The sequence below is a fragment of the Doryrhamphus excisus genome, linkage group LG8 (assembly GCF_037039965.1).
Source record: "Doryrhamphus excisus strain RoL-2023G ecotype Guam linkage group LG8, RoL_Dexc_Guam_v1.1, whole genome shotgun sequence".
Taxonomy (NCBI): domain Eukaryota; kingdom Metazoa; phylum Chordata; class Actinopteri; order Syngnathiformes; family Syngnathidae; genus Doryrhamphus; species Doryrhamphus excisus.
In genome coordinates this window covers 8,775,058-8,793,887 of record NC_136364.1, presented here as the reverse complement: position 1 = coordinate 8,793,887, position 18,830 = coordinate 8,775,058, and the positions used below count along the sequence as shown (strand labels likewise).

The following is an 18,830-nucleotide window of genomic DNA, read 5'->3' as shown; positions in this document are numbered from 1 at the left end:
CATAGTAAAGGTTGCCGACTCCTGGTCTATCACTAGTTGCAGCCCTAACTTGCAGGAGAGATGTACCTCCCAGGGTCGTCTCCCTCACCATTGTGAGTATTCATCCAGTACTGATACCCTCACCCTCATTCAGTCCATTACATTCTCCTCTGCTTATCTGGGTCATTGGGACAGCAGTCTCAGTAGGGAAGCCCAAATTTCCTGGTCCCCGGCCACCTCCTCCAGCTCCACCGGGAGGACACCAAGGCGTTTCCAGACCAGCTGTGAGACATACTAATCCCTCCAGCATGTCCTATTTCTGCACCAGGGTCTTCTCCCAGTTGAGCATGTCCAGAACATCTCATCAGGGAGGCGTCCAGAAGGCATCGCTCCTCTCGAGCCCCTCCCAGATGACTGAGCTCCTGACGCTATCTCTTGGGGTGAGTCCAGCTAACCAACAGAGGAAACTCATTTCAGTCGCTTGTATCCGCAATCTCATTCTTTCGGTCACGACCCAAAGCTCATGACCATAGGTGAGGGTGGGAACGTAGATAAATTACATAAATCACGACAATCCAGTACAGTGATCATTAGTTCCAAATTATTTGTGTGGTTATGTTTTTGTTACTTTTTAGACTCAACAGTTACACATTGACTGTTAAATGAAATGCACCAAGAACAGGAAATCCAAAAGATAGTTACATTTTAATTTATTATTACTCGACGTATTTGCAAATTCAATGATGATGATGTGTGTGTGTGTGTGTGTGTGTGTGTGTGAGAACTAAACTAAAAGTTCTTGCTCCAAATTTCCATCTTCATACAACAGAATATTCTGGGCAGTGAGAGTTCTTGTGTTCCGTTGAAACCTTTGACCGCTGGTTGAGTCTTGGAAAAAGTCTCCACGCACACGCGTGTAGTGAACATGTGGAGGAGGCGTGATCAAGTGGTGGTGTGCAGTTCCCTCCAGCAGGTGTGACCTGATCCGACCAGGTGGTCGGCGTCACGTGACGCCACAGAAGAGGTGCTATGTTCCTCTCGGGGTGACCACCTCCCTCACTCGCTCTTTTTCATGCAGACGTTACATCGACCGATGTTGCTCCTCTGCTGCCAAGCCTCCATCATCACGGTGCTCGACGACCAAGATGTGTCGGACGATGGCTTAGAAGAGTCCATGGTGGTCAGCCAGAAGCTGTAGATGTTGGCGAAGTAGTGGCACGTTCCTCGAGGCCCCTGACACTCCACAAAAGGCTGCGCCCGGAAGTCAGTCAGGCAACTTCCCGATGATGTCAGAGACTGACCGCCGCCTTCATCACCTGCACCCGTATGCTGCAAATCAATCAGTCAACTGTGACATCTACCCTTCAAGGTACACCTCCATCGTTAGCTCTATCAGCCTCAGAACCCACCATGAGGAACGAGTATCCGGTCCACAGGCTCCTCCAGTTTGGGGGGCACTCTGGCTGGATGGAGGATTGACTGTGTAGTGCAACAGGGGCAGAAGGGGCTTCACAAACCACACAGCGGCTGATGTGGTCTTCAATAGAGGCTCCGCCCACAGGCACGGTGGGAACGGCAGCCGTCGTCGACAGCCAATAAGACTTGTCGTTGCGGCTGGCGTACGAGCACGTTCCCATGTTGCAGGAAGCAAAAGGCATGGTGGAAAAGACTCGCATGCACGAGCCAGCCTGACCTGTAAAATAATTTTAGTTAAATCATGGACAACATTGCGGAAAAAAAGTTCTGATGTACTTGAGACCTTATGATTATCCATCCATCCATTTTCTATGCCGCTTATCCTCATTAGGGCTGGGTTGTGTGCTGGAGCCTATCCCAGCTGACTTTGTGCGGGAGGCGGGGTACACCCTGGACTGGTTGCCAGCCAATCACAGGAGACCTTATGATTATTCATTCATTCATTCATTTTCCACTGCTTTTTCCTCACGAGGGTTGCGGGGGTGCTGGAGCCTATCCCAGCTGATTTTGTGCGGGAGGCGGGGTACACCCTGGACTGGTTTGCTAGCCAATCACAGGAGACCTTATGATTATCTCCCTTAAAATTGAAATGCAGTGCATGAAATTATGGCAAAGGGTACGTTGGTAAACCTCACTTCCTTAAGAGTCGCACCGGACATCGAGTTGAACTTGGGCAATGCCGATTGCCCACCAGTGATCAGACACCAGGCAATAACCAAGATGGCGAACGCAAAAAAGGAAAAAATGCAGAAGAGGGACATGTTAATGAGTACCCAGGTCCTGAGTGTGTGCCTTCTCCTGGCCTTCCAGGTACAGCAGACTGTATCCAACCCACAGAACCCTCATCTCATGTGGACACGAAGGAATTGTTTTGGACTGACTGTGCATGACCATCAGGAAGCCTGCATTGAATGATTTAGATGGTCCAGGAGGTCCACGGTCTCCAGTAAAACCAGGATCACCTGGACACAAGAAGTCAAAAGCTTCCATTTAGACTCTCATGTTAGAGTTGTTGTCGTCTTATAATCAATGTTCATGAGGATTTGAACATCAGGTCTCACCTTTGGCTCCCACCAATCCACTCTCTCCCTGCAGACCTCGTCGACCTGGCTCTCCCTCAGAACCTGGTGGCCCCACAGGCCCTTGTGGTCCTAGACACCCAACGTCTCCCTTCTTACCTGCAGCACATCATATGAAAAATATGTTGACTTGTCTTTTATTCAGTCCTCAGTTAAAGACCTCAGCTTCTTACCTTTTAGTCCCTGGAGACCGATCTCTCCCTGCACACCAGCACTTCCTGGTCGACCGGGTAGCCCAGGGGGTCCTGGAGGGCCCTGTGGGGGGGAAGGGTAAGTGGGGCAAGGAAAAACTCTGCCCATCTCCCCCTTTGGGCCCACCAGCCCAGTACAGCCTGGAGATCCAGGAGGTCCAGCTTGTCCTGGCCAACCTCCAGGGCCTCGGTTTCCAGGTAACCCCATCAGACCTTGAGAACCTCGTTCACCTGATCACACAGATTTTCAAAATCAAAAGACCATCAGAAAAAGGTGCATTGTTGTCTCTGTGAGCAGCAGGCGATCCAAAAGGAGGCCCGTCTGGACTACAGCACCCTGAGCCGAGAACTAATGACATATCGGGGTTCTTTGATTCGCCTCACCTTTGAACCCTAGAATTCCACGTATGCCTGGTAATCCTCTGGGCCCTGGAGATCCTTTGTCTCCCTTTGTGCCAGGGCATCCTGAGTCTCCATTGTCTCCATCGTCCCCAGGTATCGGAGGGTTAGGGCCTGACTCCCCCATGTCACCAGGAAAACCTGAAAGACATTCAGTGGTCTTTTAGGTCTCAGATAAATTATTGTTTACTGTTTTATATCATTCTATTGTGTCTGACCAGGCTCGCCATCTGGTCCAGGATCACCAGGATCTCCGGGAACCCCAGGTGGAGGATTTTTACAGTCAGGTCCAGATTCACCCAAAGGGCCAACTAGTCCTTGTGGCCCTAGAGAAATAAACACCGCTGTTATGTTATATATTTTTTTTATTGTAGCCACAAAACCAAAGGCAGCTCACACACCTTTAGATCCTTGAGGGCCTTTGGGTCCTGGAGGCCCAGGTTGTGATGAACCTTGTGGACCTGGAGGACCAGGAGGTCCTTTATCTCCTGGAAGACCTTGAGAACCTGGAGGACCTGGAAGACTAAGACCTAAAGAGACAGACAGGCATGATTGTTGACAAATGAATGAATGAAGAATGAAACACCAGTGGCCATACCTCTAGTACCAATATCTCCTTTCACTCCCTTCAATCCATCCAGGCCATGAAGTCCAAGTGGTCCAGGAGGGCCTGTTTGAACAGTTGAGTAATAATATGAAGTACTACTAACTTATCCAGTATAATAGTCGGGGTCATTTGTACCGGTGGCATCACACAAACAGCAAAAAAAAGTGATCATCTTGACCTTGAAGTCCTGGGAAGCCCTGTGGTCCAGGAGGACCATCAGCACCTGCTTTTCCAGGGAGACCTGGAACCCCTGGGCGACCTCTGGGACCCGGGGGTCCAATCACACCTAATGGAGATGTTGATGTGTTCAGAACGTGTCAAATTTCAGTTTGTTTACAGATATAAATCTGTACCAGCTGGTCCCTGCTCCCCAGGCTGTCCTAGATCTCCTTTACACCCTCTCTGGCCTGGACTGCCAATGAAACCTAATACTCCAGGATCACCTTGAAGTCCAAGCACACCTGGTGAAGGAAAATTGAAATACTGAGCTGATGCAGTGACGACTGAAGACGATCAAATGGATGTCAGCGTTCTTACTACAGTTACCCCAGAATCAGAATGTTACCTGGAGGTCCAGATTCTCCAGCAGGTCCATTGTCCCCAGGTAAACCACAACCACTAACAGACTCTCCTTTATCCCCTGATACACAAATACGTAATTTCAAAACAAAATCTTTGAATTTGCTGTGATGGCAGTGGATAGACGCACCTTTTGGCCCAGTGTGTCCTTGATGACCGGCTTCACCAGACCTTCCAGGGGATCCTGGGTCACCCTGACAAGATCAAGTTCATTATTGCTAAGCATGTCCGCCTAACTTAAATATTCACAAACAAGATCGTTCTGAACATCTTATTCCATCTTATTTAATCTTACTGGGTCTCCTCTTTCACCGGGGAAGCCAATGAAGCCAGAAGGTCCAAGTGGTCCAGGACCTCCAGAAATCCCTGGCTTGCCAGAATGTCCAGGAGGACCCGGTGGCCCAATGATTCCCGGGGGCATATCAATGCCTGGATACCCAGGCTTTCCAACAGGACCTTGCGCCCCCTTATCTCCTGTTAAAGCACATACAGTATATTCCATAAGTCCCACAGGGAAACCACAAAAAATATCCTCACTCAGTTTTATTTGAGTTAGCAGCACATTTTTCCCATTACACTTGAATGCTTCACTGTGGCTACTTGGCCATGACCACAAATGTTAAGTAAAAAATTTAAGTTAGCAGTCTGACCTCGTGGACCAGGAAAGCCACTGAAACTGGGGAGGCCTTGTTTTCCTCTCACACCTTTAATGGGGAGAACCAGTGTTACCCCAGGAGGTCCTTGGGTCCCCTTAAGGCCTGCAGAGACACAACCAAGATGATATCCCAAGATGGTGACTGATGTTATTGTTGGGATTAAATTTGTTATAAATATTAGTTGTAGCAGAGTCGGTAACAGTGTTCTTACCTTTCTCTCCTTTGGGGCCTTCACATCCTGGAGCTCCATCTTGACCATTTGGTCCTCTCTCGCCTTTCCTTCCAGGACATCCAGGGACCCCAACTAATCCTTGGATCCCAGGGACACCACTGTTACCAGGTGGTCCCATTAGACCTGATTGACAGATATGCCACATTCTGGTTGAAGAATCACAAAAACAAAAGGGACAGCAGATGTTCCATCCGTGGGACTGTGGGGTTGAAGGTTGGACGCCTGTTTGAGCTTCTCTCTGACTTGAAATCGTCCTCATACGTGGGCGTGAACTGGTCTTACTTCAGGGATTAAAAACTATTTTACGGTGAAAAGTAAAGATGATGCTAAGGGGCTCACCTTTCTGGCCATCCCATCCTGGATATCCAGAGTCTCCACTGGGACCAATGGGGCCCTGAAGTCCTGGGTACCCAGGAAAACCCGGAGACCCTGGTTTACCCACAGGGCCACGGGGGCCATAACCTGGAGATCCTGGCTCCCCCATATCACCTTTCTCCCCCGAACAACCTGAGCAGAACCATGGGTTACCAGGGTAACCGAATGTTTTAGGTGAGCTGTCTCTGACTGTTGAGACATCACAGTTCACCTGGGGGACCAATGAGTCCTTGTGGACCAGGAGGGCCTGCAGGGCCAGGCTTTCCGATATCGCACAGATCAGAGATAGGGCCAGGGGGACCAATGTTACCCGGAGCCCCGTCCTGTCCCCTCTGGCCCTTTGGCCCTGGACCTCCAGGCAGACCTGTGACACCTGGACAATGAGAGAAAATATTATATATTATATAATATCGCTAACAGTAAACCATCTCAAATTGTTTTGATGAAGTAAAAAAGAAGGCTCAGGAGGTGCTGATGATAAACCTGGACTACCAGCCAACAATTGTATTGATTCTGAACCAGGTCCAAACTTTACAATTCAACAAGTCTTTGAAAGATGAATTGATGGTCCAGATCCAGAACTAGAAATCCAAGAATTTGTACATTTCAAATTCAGCAATTCACCTGGGAAACCCTGTTTGCCAGGTTGACCTGGGACTCCTTTAGGTCCCATAGAGCCTGGTTGCCCTGGAAAGCCAACAGGTCCTGACGGTCCTACATAAGAGTCTCCAGTTGGTCCTCTCAGTCCAGGAGTGCCAGCTACACCCGGAGCACCTGGTTCACACACAAACACATATAGATACGTAGAAGAACCTCAGTAGGAATTTCTATACATTTCACATCAACTGCTGTGATCTGTAGGTCTTTTGCACTACGGGCCACATCACATTGTCCTCGTTTCTATTCCCTGTCTGCCCTACATCAGAGGTGACTGCTCAAAGGGTACCTGGCTCTCCAGCATAACTGAATCCTTCAGGTCCTTCGTCTCCAGTATCTCCAACAAAACCTGGTGGTCCTAGTACGGGAAGATAGAAAGTCAGTTATTGTTTAGCAAGGTAAAATGCACCAGTACCTGGTCGTCCAGGAGGTCCAGGAAGTCCAGATTGTCCCTTTTCTCCTTTCGGTCCATCAGGTCCTGTGATTCCATTGAAACCAGGTGGACCAGGAAGTCCTCTGCGGCCTGGACACATGGGCAGGAAGTCACACAGTTGAACAGGAACTAGATGGTGGATATTTATTGATTGTGTTGACCTCTATCTCCGGTTTCTCCCTTCTCTCCTGGTGCTCCAGGGTTTCTAGGTACACAAGGAAGAGTTTCACCTATAGACAGGTGTGTTGTGAGTCAATTACGTTTCTTATTTATGAAGTTTCTTATCGTTGCTATCACATTGACCTTTACCTTGGACACCTTTCGGGCCAGGAAGGCCAGGGAAACCCGGGGCCCCTGGAGAGCCTGGGTCCCCCTGCTTTCCTATTGCGCCGACCACATATGATCCCCGCAGTCCGGTTGGTCCTAGTAGTCCTTTGGGACCTGATGGACCTGGAAAGCCTTGATCCCCGGGATAACTGGCATCACTTTCTCCCTGATGAAATGTCCCATAAGCATGAAGAATCAAATAGGTCACAACTGTTTCCATGGCCACTTGGAGCTGTAAGTGTCCAATTCACCTTTGCTCCAGAGATTCCAGGGGGTCCTGGTAGCCCATCCTGACCTCTTCTCCCTGAGAAACCTTGTCTACCTGCAGGACCTGACTCACCTGTGTTGCCCTTCTCACCTGTAGACAAATTTGCAGTTAAACTCCTGACGTCAGCAGAGATACCACCTTTTGCTTGCTTTGGTGGCACGACTGATATACATAGAATTGCATAAAGTCAACATGAGTGAACTTACCTTTAATATCCACCACAATGAAGTCTCCTTTCTGACCTTTGAACCCTTTGACACCCGGTAAGCCGCCCAGGCCCTGCAACCAAATAAATCAGCCAATTACCACAGAATATCTACAAGAGTCAAATATCAGGAAGATGGATTGGTCAGATGGTTCTGTGGAAGAAGACTTCAGGTACCACCTGTGGCAAGTCCACCCCTGATTGTTGCCGTTGAAACCCCCAATGGTATCTTACCTGTTGTCCATTCCCTCCAACGTCTCCCGGTAAGCCTTTCTCCCCTCTTAGCCCCTGGGCTCCGGGAGATCCTTGATACCCCAACAACCCAGGTTCACCAGCTGGGCCTGGTGGGCCCCTCACTACGACTGAAGGACCACAGGAACATTCACCTTGGCGACCTGAAGTATAAACACAATTGAGTTACACCTCATTTCAGTTTCAACGGTCATCTGACCACAAAGTGCAGATCTGTGCTCATCTGCAGTTCAGCATTTGCCACCCTGCATATTTGCAGACTCTTTGCACTGCCTTAATTGTAAAAAATGTGAATAGAACGTGATTTGATGGCGCTATCTACAGTGCTGTAGCCAAGAATCCAGGAAAGGGCGCCATCTCAAGAGTCAATTCACTCAGTATTGTCCATTTTTGTCAAGATGTGATATAGTTTAACGGCACGGTTACGACACTGTATACTGTATGTAATATTCATTCATTTTCTACTGCTTTTTCCTCACGAGGGTCGCGGGGGTGCTGGAGCCTATCCCAGCTGTCTTCGGGCGACAGGCGGGGTACACCCTGGACTGGTCGCTAGCCAATCACAAGGCACATATAGACAAACAACCATTCACACATCACATTCATACCTATGGATAATTTGGAGTCGCCAATTAACCTAGCATGTTTTTGGAATGTGGGAGGAAACCGGAGTACTTGGAGAAAACCCATGCATGCACGGGGAGAACATGCAAACTCCACCCAGGGATGGCCGAGGGTGGGATTGAACCCTGGTCTCCTAGCTGTGAGGTCTGGGCGCTAACCACTAGACTGTATGTAAAATGTCAAGCTTTATTTAAAATATCCTAGTAACTGTAAAGGGTGTCATAAAAATGCATTCAAGGGCTTTCTATGGGTGCGGTCGATCACACAAGGATGTACCATAAATGAAACACTGACCCTTGAATCCTTGGAACCCTGTGGACCCTGGGGCCCCTTGTTCACCAGGTTCTCCAGATGCTCCTGGGGTTCCAGGAAGACAGTAATAGCCTACAGAAAACATGGAAAAGTCAGGATAATGAAAAGAGATTCTGTCCTGACTCACAGGGGTACCTGGTCTTCCTGGCAGTCCTTTCGGTCCTTTGGGTCCTGGGCGTCCAGGTATTCCAGGTTCCCCAGGTAATGGTTGATATGCGTAAAGTTGACCTGGATCTCCCTTGTCACCAGGGCCACCTGGACTTCCCCTCACTCCCACCACACCCGGTAGTCCTGATGACAACAACACACTTAGTTTAGTTCCTAAATAAGTGAACCAGGTTTCATGGATGATGGACAGAACTCAACAAGTCCCGCCCAAATGGCTACACAAGTGACTTGGAAACTTTAACATAGGATAGGATGTAGTGTAGCTTTGAGTCTGACCAGGTACGGCTCGGCCAGGAGGCCCTTGGGGCCCGTGGGTTCCCATTAAGCCACGATCTCCTGGAGGACCCGTTGGTCCTGGGGCCCCCAGATCTCCAGTGTCACCTTAAAAACAAACAGTTGCCAAAATGCTGCATTTGAATAGGCGGGATCAGGATTGTGTCGATGTTTACCTGAATGTGTGACAACAAAATCCTGAGGGAGGCCTTTGAAACCTGGACTTCCCGTCATCCCCTGAGAACAGACAAACAGGCAGTCTGATCACGTGGATCAGTTTGTTTTTTCAGCAGGTCTCCATCACATCATGCGTGTGATTGAACCCATGGCAACCAGTAGGTCACACTAAAGTCTGGATCACAAACCAACCTTTGGGCCTTCTCGTCCAATCAGGCCTGGAAGACCCGGACTTCCTGCAATCCCCTGCAACACAATCACACACATCATTCGGGGAGACTTGCACTTCATATCACATTGTGACTTTCTTCTGTGACATTATAAATCACAGATTTATTGATTTACTATAAGTTTAAATGCACATAAAAGGATCATGCAGAGGATACAGTAAACATTTTGGACCGACCAGAACTAGCTACATGCAGAACTACAAGCTCTGCCATCTTATCCTCAATCAAGTCACAATTCCTGTATTATAAAGAGCCATAAAATGTTGGACCACCATCAGAGACTAAATTGGGTGGATCGTATTTTGAAGTTCGGGCTTTTAGTTTAGTACATCCCGTCAAGCCATTTTGTTTACAGAGACATATAGCAGGCGCAATTGCTGTCCATCTTCATTCAGCACCTTTTCTGTGGCATTGCCACAACGTGCAATTTAGTACAATAAGTTTAGGAAAAATTTTAATGTAGTTCATTCATTCATTCATTTTCTACCACTAGACCGCCGTGCCGCCCTTTAATGTAGTTATTGATTGCAAATTTCATAGGTTTATTGTATATTTGTTAGTTCACCCGCGACCTACTCCCACCAAGTACAACACATTGGCTGTTCATTGGAGGAAATTAGTTTAAAAAGCTTGCAGGAACAGTACAATGACCGTTTTGGACCATTTTCGCCCGTTTTCAGTACATGGTCCAGTTGGGTTCATCATGGTACAGTTTGGATCTATAATATATATATAATATAATATATATATAACAGTACTCAGCAGGTGTTGTGTGATGACATAAATAATATTGACCAATACAAGGACAGCTTCTCCGTATGACCCTGTTGGTCTGATTTGGTTGGTATTTTGGTTTGAGTGTTGGTTCTGGTTCTCATCCTTTTTGGAAAAACATGAACAAACACAGTGTCCCTCATGGTCATTTTGAGCAACTATACATTTTACTTGGAGCTCTTCAAACATGTGATTTCATCTGAAGACACTCACCTTCACTCCTTTCTTACCAGAGACACCAGGTCGTCCAGCCAATCCCTGACAACCACAAATCGGAAAAAGAAATGAGTCTCACAGAACACTTTCACAGCATGACGAGCAACAACACAAAGCTCTGAGAAAAAAAAAGAATGACTCACCCTGGGTCCAGGAAGTCCCACAATCCCTTTCTCTCCCTTGATGCCAGGAACCGCATCCAAGCCCTGAAACCGCAAATGAGCGTGAGATAAGTAGAACCTCAGTAGGGTAACTCAGAAGAAACCTCAACTGGACTTACGGGCAGGCCTTGGAGTCCACACACACCTTTAAGCCCTGCTTGACCCTGGAGAACCAAGACAGAACATTAGCTCACAAATTGGGCGCTGAATGATTACTGTGATGTGATTGGATGAAGCTGTGTCACCTGCTCTCCTTTAATGTAAAATTCCTCTGGGGGGTCAACATACTCAAATGGGCCTGGAGGACCCTGGAAGCCTTGTTCCCCCTGTGGATAACACACTTTTACTGTCGTTATTCAGAGACCGATTTTTCGGCATCAGAATTTTTCTTATTTTCTCTCATTTTTCCTTATTTTTTCCAGAACATTTCAATGATTTGATAATACTAATCTAGAGTTATTCCATGTGCCTTTCAATTATTCTTTATGTGATGTCCATATTTTCCTTTTTTTAATAGGACAACTGTATTGGTGTTGCACGGTGAAAGTGGCTAGCACGCAGGCCTCACAGGTAGGACACCCGAGTTCAATTCCACCCTCGGCCATCTCTGTGTGGAGTTTGCATGTTCTCCCCGTGCATGCGTGGGTTTTCGCCGGGTACTCCGGTTTCCTCCCACATTCCAAAAACTCCAAATTGTTCATATGAATGTGAGTGTGAATGGTTGTTTGCCTATATGTGCCCTGTGATTGGCTGGCGACCAGTCCAGGGTGTACTCCGCCTCTTGCCCGAAGACAGCTGGGATAGGCTCCAGCACCCCCGCGACCCTCATGAGGATAAGCGGTAGAAAATGAATGAAAGAATGAATGAACTGTATTGTTAGTAGATTGCAGTTTTATGTTGTGTATTTTCTTCCCTTACTGTACCCAAAATGAACCCCAGTGTGACCTGAAAACCGAGGTACGTACCAAAACGTTACATCCCTAGCGCCAATGTATGAGTGGTGTTGAAAATGTTCATGTTCGTACCTCGTCTCCTTTCTGACCCGCCACCGATCGACCTCGCTCACCCTGGAACACACAAACACATCTGTTACTTTTTTCCCTCTTCTTCTTCCATCTCTTTCTCTTCTTCTTCTCTGTCGTTTTTCATCGTCTTCTTCTTCTTTAAGCTCTTCTTTTTCCATCTCTTATTCTTAGAGATGTCAGATAATTATCTGCATTTTCATCTGTAAAAATACAATATCGGTTGATATTGGGATCTGGCAAGAAAGCCAATATCGGACATCCCTACTTATTCTTCTTCCATCTCATCTTCTTCCGTCTCTCCTTTTTCCATCTCATTTTCTCCTTCCATGTCAACTTCTATCTTCTTTTTTGTCGATGTCTTCTTATACCATCTCGTCCTCTTTGTCCATCTTGTCTTCTTCTTCCATCTCGTTTTGTTCTTCCAATTGGTTTTCCATCTCTTCTTGTTCTTCAACTCTTCATCTCATTTTCTTTTTCCACCTCATTTTCTTCCATCCCGTCTTCTTCTTCCATTTAGTCTTTTTCTTCCATCTAGTCTTTTTTTTCTTCCACCTTGTCTTCTTCTTCCATCTCTTCTTTTTCCACCTGTCCTCTCATTATGGTTCTATCTGCAGTGATTGATGTTTTGTATGCGTTTGCTACATTCAATGATGAGAACAAAAATGTTTGCTATTGTTCTAGATTGGATACTTACAGGTAGACCTCTAGAACCTGACAGTCCGTGGAGACCCTTAACAAACACACACAAACATCGTCACTGTCTGTGCTCATTAATATGATTAATTTGTGTAAACAATTGATTTTGAAAATGTTCTCACATTTACACCCACAGGACCAGCAGGACCCATAAATCCACTCGGACCAGGAGGACCCTGTTTACCCTGCAGAGAGATAGGAAGTCAGTACGACAGCAAGTCCCAGCGACAGGAAGTCAGCGGTGTTATATCACCTGTAGACCAGGAAATCCCCTAAAGCCAGCGTCACCCTGTCGGACACAAAGATTGTTACAGACGGATGGATCAGTGTATCAATCAGCCAATGAGCTCCTGTGAAACAATGACGTAGGCGGGACTAAAGACGCACACAAGAGAGTGAGGGATGAGGTGACGCTACACTAATCTCTGTGACCGTGCTTGACGGTTTTACCAAACAAGTCAATTATTATGGTATGACACATCATGTGTGGCTGTGATTGGCTGGCGGCCAGTCCAGGGTGTACCCCGCCTCCCGCCTGAAGACAGCTGGGATAGGCTCCAGCATGCCCACGACCCGAATGAGGATAAGCGCCATAGAAAATGGATGCATGGACATGATGTGTGGACCACTCACAGGGATTCCAGGGTACTGGATAAAGTAGAACGTTGCCTCTCCTGCAAATCCTTTTGGTCCTGGAAAACCCTGCATCACAAGTGGGTCAGCATGGTGAGTTTCCATCAATCAGAAGGAAAGAATGACATCCTGGTGCTTTATTTAAGGAAACCACTGAAGTTCTATGAAACTCCCATGGTCCGAGAACTACAGCTGATAGCCGGTCCCTGAATACAACACGGAAACCACTCATCAACCTATGAAGTGGATCTATCTGTGGTGCTGACCGCTTCGCCGCTGGGCCCTTCCTCTCCAGGAAGTCCAGGAGCTCCCTGCTCTCCTCTCGTCCCGTTACATCCGTCCAGACCTGGAAATCCAGGCCCACCGGCGGGGCCAGGGTGACCCTGGGGACACAAGCAAGTTACCAGTGAAAGAGAGAAGCTGAGGCAGGTTGAGGGCGATGGGTGGAGTCTTACCGGGACTCCCTCTAGACCAGGAAAGCCAGGAACACCAACAGTTCCCTGAAACAATAATGAAACCAAGCTAAGTCACAACCAGACCAGAACCTGAACTAGCTGAGGCGAGCGTCTCTTCTTGTCTTTCTCAAAGATTTGAAACATTTTTCTTCACCCTATCTCCCTTGGGTCCCGGAGATCCTGCTGGGCCTTCTTCCCCTCGCTTGCCTTTCTGTCCTGGAGGACCTTGAGAACCTGGGAAGCCTGGTGGTCCCTGAGGTCCCTGTCCACCTAGAGACCCTGGATCCCCCTGTAGAAATAAAGCAGAGTTAAAGCTGAACTGGCAACGTTCTACTGCAGGGGTGTATCCAAATGGAGGCGTAGGGGCCATTTGCACCCCACAGCTCAATTTCTATTGGCTTGCAGGGACTATTTTTCATATTATGAAGGAAAATTAGTTGAAATATTGAATGTTTGAACACTAAAAATAATACTTATTGAACAGCTAGGTATATCTTGGCCTACACCAAAGTGGTTTTAGGGTGTTTAATAAGAAATAAAATAACAGAAGTGAATAATATCACATTTTTTTCTGTATTTCTATATAAAAAAATGTGAATAATTGCAAGTTATGCCAGGAAACTTTGAGCATGACCACAAGAGGGCAGCGTGACAGCACAGTGCCCCCACAGTGTTGCACACTGTGTGTTTGTGCGTGTGTGTGTATGTGTGTGTGATGAGATGTGACAGGTCTGATCTCTGTTAGTTTTTGTTCTCTCTATCTTTCTCTGGAATTATTGATGTGTGAAATCAGTGAGACAGACGCTTTCCCATGATGCTTTCTGTCTGTCTGCGACCCCCAGCTGTACAAACACACACTCACGCAAACACACTCGCGAGCACTTGATTCTAGTAACATCTTACAATCAGGTGAAACGTGCAGGTGTGTGTATGAGGTGAGACTGTACACTAAGACTTTAATGGTTAATGTTGTCATAAAAAACGATTCTGATTGTGATGCCGGTCCATAAAAACGCAAACGTTCTGTTCCATGCCGTCATTATTTATTTTGATGATGATCTCTTATTTTGGGTGGCACGACGGTCTAGTGGTTAGCGCGCAGACCTCACAGCTAGGAGACCAGGGTTCAATTCCACCCTCGGGCATCTCTGTGTGGAGTTTGTATGTTCTCCCCGTGCATGCGAAGGTTTTCACCTTCCAAAAACATGCTAGGTTAATTGGCCATAGGTGTGAATGGTTGTTTGTCTATATGTGCCCTGTGATTGGCTGGCGACCAGTCCAGGGTGTACCCCGCCTCACGCCCGAAGACAGCTGGGATAGGCTCCAGCGACCCTAGTGAGGAAAAGCGGTAGAAAATGAATGAATCTCTTATTTTAAATTCCCATTCCTTCAACTGAAAGGGTGTTCAAACTTTTTCCAGCTAGGGCTTTACACTGAAAAATCTAAAGATGCTAAAAGCATAAAAAGGGCTTCTGTTTGGAAATAGAAACAAACAGAAGGGGCTATCTTCTAAGTCAGGGGTACCCATTAGGTCGGGCGGTGTGACGAGCCACCAAGATTAGTGTTTGTTTTTCCTCCTTGTGTGACACGGTTAGTAATTATTTTCTCCTGTTGTCTGTTATGTTTTTATTTGCTACTTAAGTTTTACTTATTCATATATTGACTGTTTTCTCGCCTGGTGTCGGAGAGAAGGCTCTGCAGCATCCGCTGTAGAACAACCAGGTTTAGAGACGGCTACTTCCTCCTGGCCATCAGACTGCTGAATGCCAAATAAGCCCCTATACCTTTAAATTATTATTATTTATTCAAAATTATTTAAATTATTTGTGCAATTTACTGTTTATGCTGTACATTGTTGTTCATATTTAATGTCATCTATTTATTCTCCACATTATTATTATTATTTATCTTCTTTTGTCTCTGGTATTATAAGGGAGCTAGCGCGCAGACCTCACAGCTAGGAGACCAGGGTTCAATTCCATCCTCGGCCATCTCTGTGTGGAGTTTGCATGTTCTCCCCGTGCATGCGTGGGTTTTCTCCGGGTACTTCGGTTTCCTCCCACATTCCAAAAACATGCTAGGTTAATTGGCGACTCCAAATTGTCCATAGGTATGAATGTGAGTGTGAATGGTTGTTTGTCTATATGTGCCCTGTGATTGGCTGGCCACCAGTCCAGGGTGCACCCCGCCTCTCGCCCAAAGACAGCTGGGATAGGCTCCAGAACCCCCCGCGACCCTTGTGAGGAAAAAGCGGTAGAAAATGAATGAATTATAAGGGAGCCAGGCAACGACATTTCGTTGGCAATTTCACTGCTGTGTTATTGTGCAATGACAATAAAGAAAGTCTATCTATCTATTTTTGGGGGGTGTTTTTGCATGGCACCTTCCACACCAAAACCGAATGTTACAAGATTTGGTCGTATTGTCTGTCGCGTGAACGGAAGCAACTTTCTCATTAAGGTCTCATGATGGACACATTGCTGTCTTCTAGTACTGCACTGGGATTGGCTTTTTTGTGTTGTAGGCGTAGCCTCACCATCGCTCCCTTGGCTGGAAAGCACTGACAGGTGGAACAGTCCCGCCCTCCACAGCGCTCAGTGTGGTCGCCCTGGAGACAAAGAGATGATGTGAATGTCTGAACATAAGACGTCTGTGAACTCTTCCCGGTTTTAGCCCGGCAGGGTTTTGAGTAGGTCGCTGGACCTTTGAGGTCAATGTGGTTCAAGTGTCCTTCAAACGGTCAGCTGAGATTTTTCATGGATTTCTCTGATTGATTTGAATTCAAATGAAAAAAAAAAAAACGCTGGTGCTCGGGGAAAAGGACACGAGTGACTCTCGTGTGACAACGAGTGCGACCCGTTCCACTCGGTGACTCCCAGCAGACGGATTCCCATCATGCATCAGTGTTTGTGTTGCAGGCTGCATTCCTGCCGCGTTGTGTCAACTAAGTTAGCAGTCAAGCGTTTCTATCAGCAGCAGGAATGTGAAAATCACTCCATCTGCCGTCAGATGCTCTCAGTGGACACACGTCCTACAAATTTGTCCTACATATAACAATCTATGCCCTGCACGTACAGTACATATACGTGCTGCCTTTTTGGTGGGATCATTTATCTCTTGTGGTACGCTATCAATATACCAGTATCAAAAAAATTTTTTCACAACACTGAAGATTTTCATTGTTTCTCTTAACTTTTACTGAAATACTTCACTTTAATACATTTTTTCTGACTTGGTATCAACCAATGATTATACATCCTATATGCGATACATACAGATATCATCAGATATCCGTCTTACTTATATCTGCTCAACCCTCAGTATGTTCTATATTTTGTCCTGCAATCACCCCTACATTCTAGTCAGTCAAAGAGACAGGTGTCCCACCTACCCCAAGAACAGTGGAGGCGGTCAAGAGCATCAGGAAGTACCTGTGGAAAGTGGACACAGGTGACTTGCCTGTCTGGGGATGTCAACATCGTGTCGTCTTGCTGGGTACCTCAGTCTCATGTTGTGTCCGCAGGTCAAGCAGCACCTTGTCTGCTGCTCATGAGAAGCTCCGTCCACTCAAGCCGCCTCCACCCTCCAGCTGCTTGCCAGCCAGTGACGACCCTGCGATTCTACAGACAAGGTTTTTCCATCTTTTACTTTGTCACCCACCTAAACATGATCAGCAATACTGAGTACACCCGTCTTCCCTTCCCGGTGTCATGTGACCCATATTAGCCAACATAACTAGCACACACTGTGGTTGTTTAGGCGTAGTTCTTCGTTTCAATCATCATTCTCTCAATTTCCAGGCAAAACCAACACAAAAACATCACAATCAATGAGATGTGGAATGCAGTAGTGGTATGGGCAGATTACACATTTCCCAGCATGCTTTGCTGTAGTAAAAAGACTCCCTTTTGACTGTCTTGTGTGCCTTTAAGAAATGATCTTGCACCAACACAGTGTATAGTAGTGTAATAGTTTAAGTGATGCCGTTTGTAGTCGTGTACAGATAAATTATTTTCACTTTTGGTCTGAATCTTGCACCTTTATTAAAAATGGCTGTGAATTTTGTGCTATATATATTACTATATAGTATTGTTCCAATCTGCTCAATTAAAATGCCAGTACGCAGTGCATTGTGAGTATTTTGTTTGATAAGATCAGTGAAGTGGGCCAACTCAACGCTATTTTCCTGGAAATGAGTTTGACATGTGCTCCACATGATGTTGTCCTATAATCTAGGCTGCAAGAAGACCATACACCACTAAGAGCATGGTCCACAAAAGAAGTCCAATGCACATGCTTGGCGTCACAGATTACCCGAACCATGTCCCGTCTGTTGAGACCAAGGTGAACATATTTGGTTCAGACAGCATCACTGTGGCAAGGACAAGGGCAGCATGAGTCCTACCAGCACTGGAGAGCTACGGTTTATTTAGGGGAAACATGAATACCAACATGTATTTTGACATACTGAGGCAACTGCCCTTCCTTTGGAAGCTGGGCTCCAAGATGACAACTGCCTTGCTAAAGATGCTGAGGGTAAAGGTGCTGAAAGTGGAGGATTGCAAGGTCTTGAACATCCAGCAGCATCACAAAGACCTAAAAGACGATTCCGGAGGCAACCTGTGATGTTCTAGTAAACCCCATGAGAGTAGAGGCGGTGATACAAAATAATGCCATCTACACAAGATATTCACATTTATACACAAATTGGACATTTTCACTTTTGTTGCCAGTGGTTTTGACGTAAATTGCTGTGTGTTGAGTTATCCAAGCTGTAGCCTTGTTTTTTTAGTGTTGTCCAATGGAAAGCTAGAATAAAATATGATAATATGTGAGATAGTTTATGGTTGAGTCAAAAAAAGACATCATCCATTGATGACGTTTGACCTCAAAACAGAGGAACCACGGTGCCAAGTTTGGATTGTTTACATGTCATGTCGAGGGCTTACGCGTGTGGCATAAATGTAATCCCTGTTGCCATACTTTTGTTTATTTTTGTCTCTGTCCAAACAAAGTGTGCAGTAATCTCTAATGAATCTCATGCTGACGCCATAATGTCAGATACAACACCATTGAAGTAAAAACAAGTATTTTGACATGTTGATAAACTAGCGACGTTGAAGTTATCTTTAAACTTTTCATCTCATCATACAGGTTAATGATCAGTGACGTCACGATCGAGCTGATTGGAGGCCTGTGGTCATGTGACGCCGGTCAATCAATTGGCCGATGAACGGCTGTCTTACCTGAAGTTGTGGCGCTGCTCTGCGGCGTCACTCGACCTTCATGTCGCCAAAAAAGACTCGGAGCGACTCGTGCGGGAGCATCACCGGCGCCAGAAGAAAGCACAACATGTTCACGCTTCCGGTGG

General features: G+C 46.5%; 1 protein-coding gene across 1 annotated transcript; it reads right to left on the bottom strand.

Moving 5' to 3' along the window:
- Nucleotides 1-667: 667 nt before the first annotated feature.
- Nucleotides 668-18,762, bottom strand: col4a4 (collagen, type IV, alpha 4). Its single transcript, XM_058079321.2, has 47 exons — nucleotides 18,706-18,762; nucleotides 16,959-17,079; nucleotides 16,851-16,890; nucleotides 15,996-16,067; nucleotides 13,614-13,748; nucleotides 13,460-13,504; nucleotides 13,271-13,387; nucleotides 13,005-13,073; nucleotides 12,625-12,660; nucleotides 12,494-12,556; nucleotides 12,370-12,405; nucleotides 11,676-11,717; nucleotides 10,896-10,976; nucleotides 10,770-10,814; nucleotides 10,633-10,695; nucleotides 10,487-10,531; nucleotides 9,462-9,515; nucleotides 9,269-9,329; nucleotides 9,096-9,200; nucleotides 8,787-8,942; nucleotides 8,634-8,723; nucleotides 7,698-7,858; nucleotides 7,465-7,537; nucleotides 7,242-7,348; nucleotides 6,973-7,156; nucleotides 6,825-6,893; nucleotides 6,646-6,753; nucleotides 6,520-6,588; nucleotides 6,198-6,347; nucleotides 5,785-5,946; nucleotides 5,538-5,705; nucleotides 5,178-5,321; nucleotides 4,961-5,068; nucleotides 4,606-4,784; nucleotides 4,441-4,504; nucleotides 4,297-4,371; nucleotides 4,085-4,192; nucleotides 3,910-4,017; nucleotides 3,723-3,794; nucleotides 3,526-3,654; nucleotides 3,343-3,450; nucleotides 3,110-3,265; nucleotides 2,708-2,956; nucleotides 2,517-2,633; nucleotides 2,229-2,417; nucleotides 1,389-1,672; nucleotides 668-1,308 (listed from the first exon to the last, which is right to left on the bottom strand). The coding sequence occupies exons 2-47, from the start codon at nucleotides 16,967-16,969 to the stop codon at nucleotides 1,036-1,038; spliced, it is 4,980 nt and encodes a 1,659-aa protein (XP_057935304.2). The 5' UTR covers nucleotides 16,970-17,079; nucleotides 18,706-18,762; the 3' UTR covers nucleotides 668-1,035.
- Between the last annotated feature and the right edge of the window lie 68 nt (nucleotides 18,763-18,830).

Excerpts from the sequence above, each read along its gene's own strand:
- col4a4 (XM_058079321.2), bottom strand. Across the intron at positions 10,696-10,769 it reads GTGGACTCCAAGGCCTGCCC|GGCTTGGATGCGGTTCCTGG; the intron begins GTAAGTCCAGTT and ends TTGCGGTTTCAG. Across the intron at positions 7,538-7,697 it reads TTGGAGGGAATGGACAACAG|GGCCTGGGCGGCTTACCGGG; the intron begins GTAAGATACCAT and ends ATTTGGTTGCAG.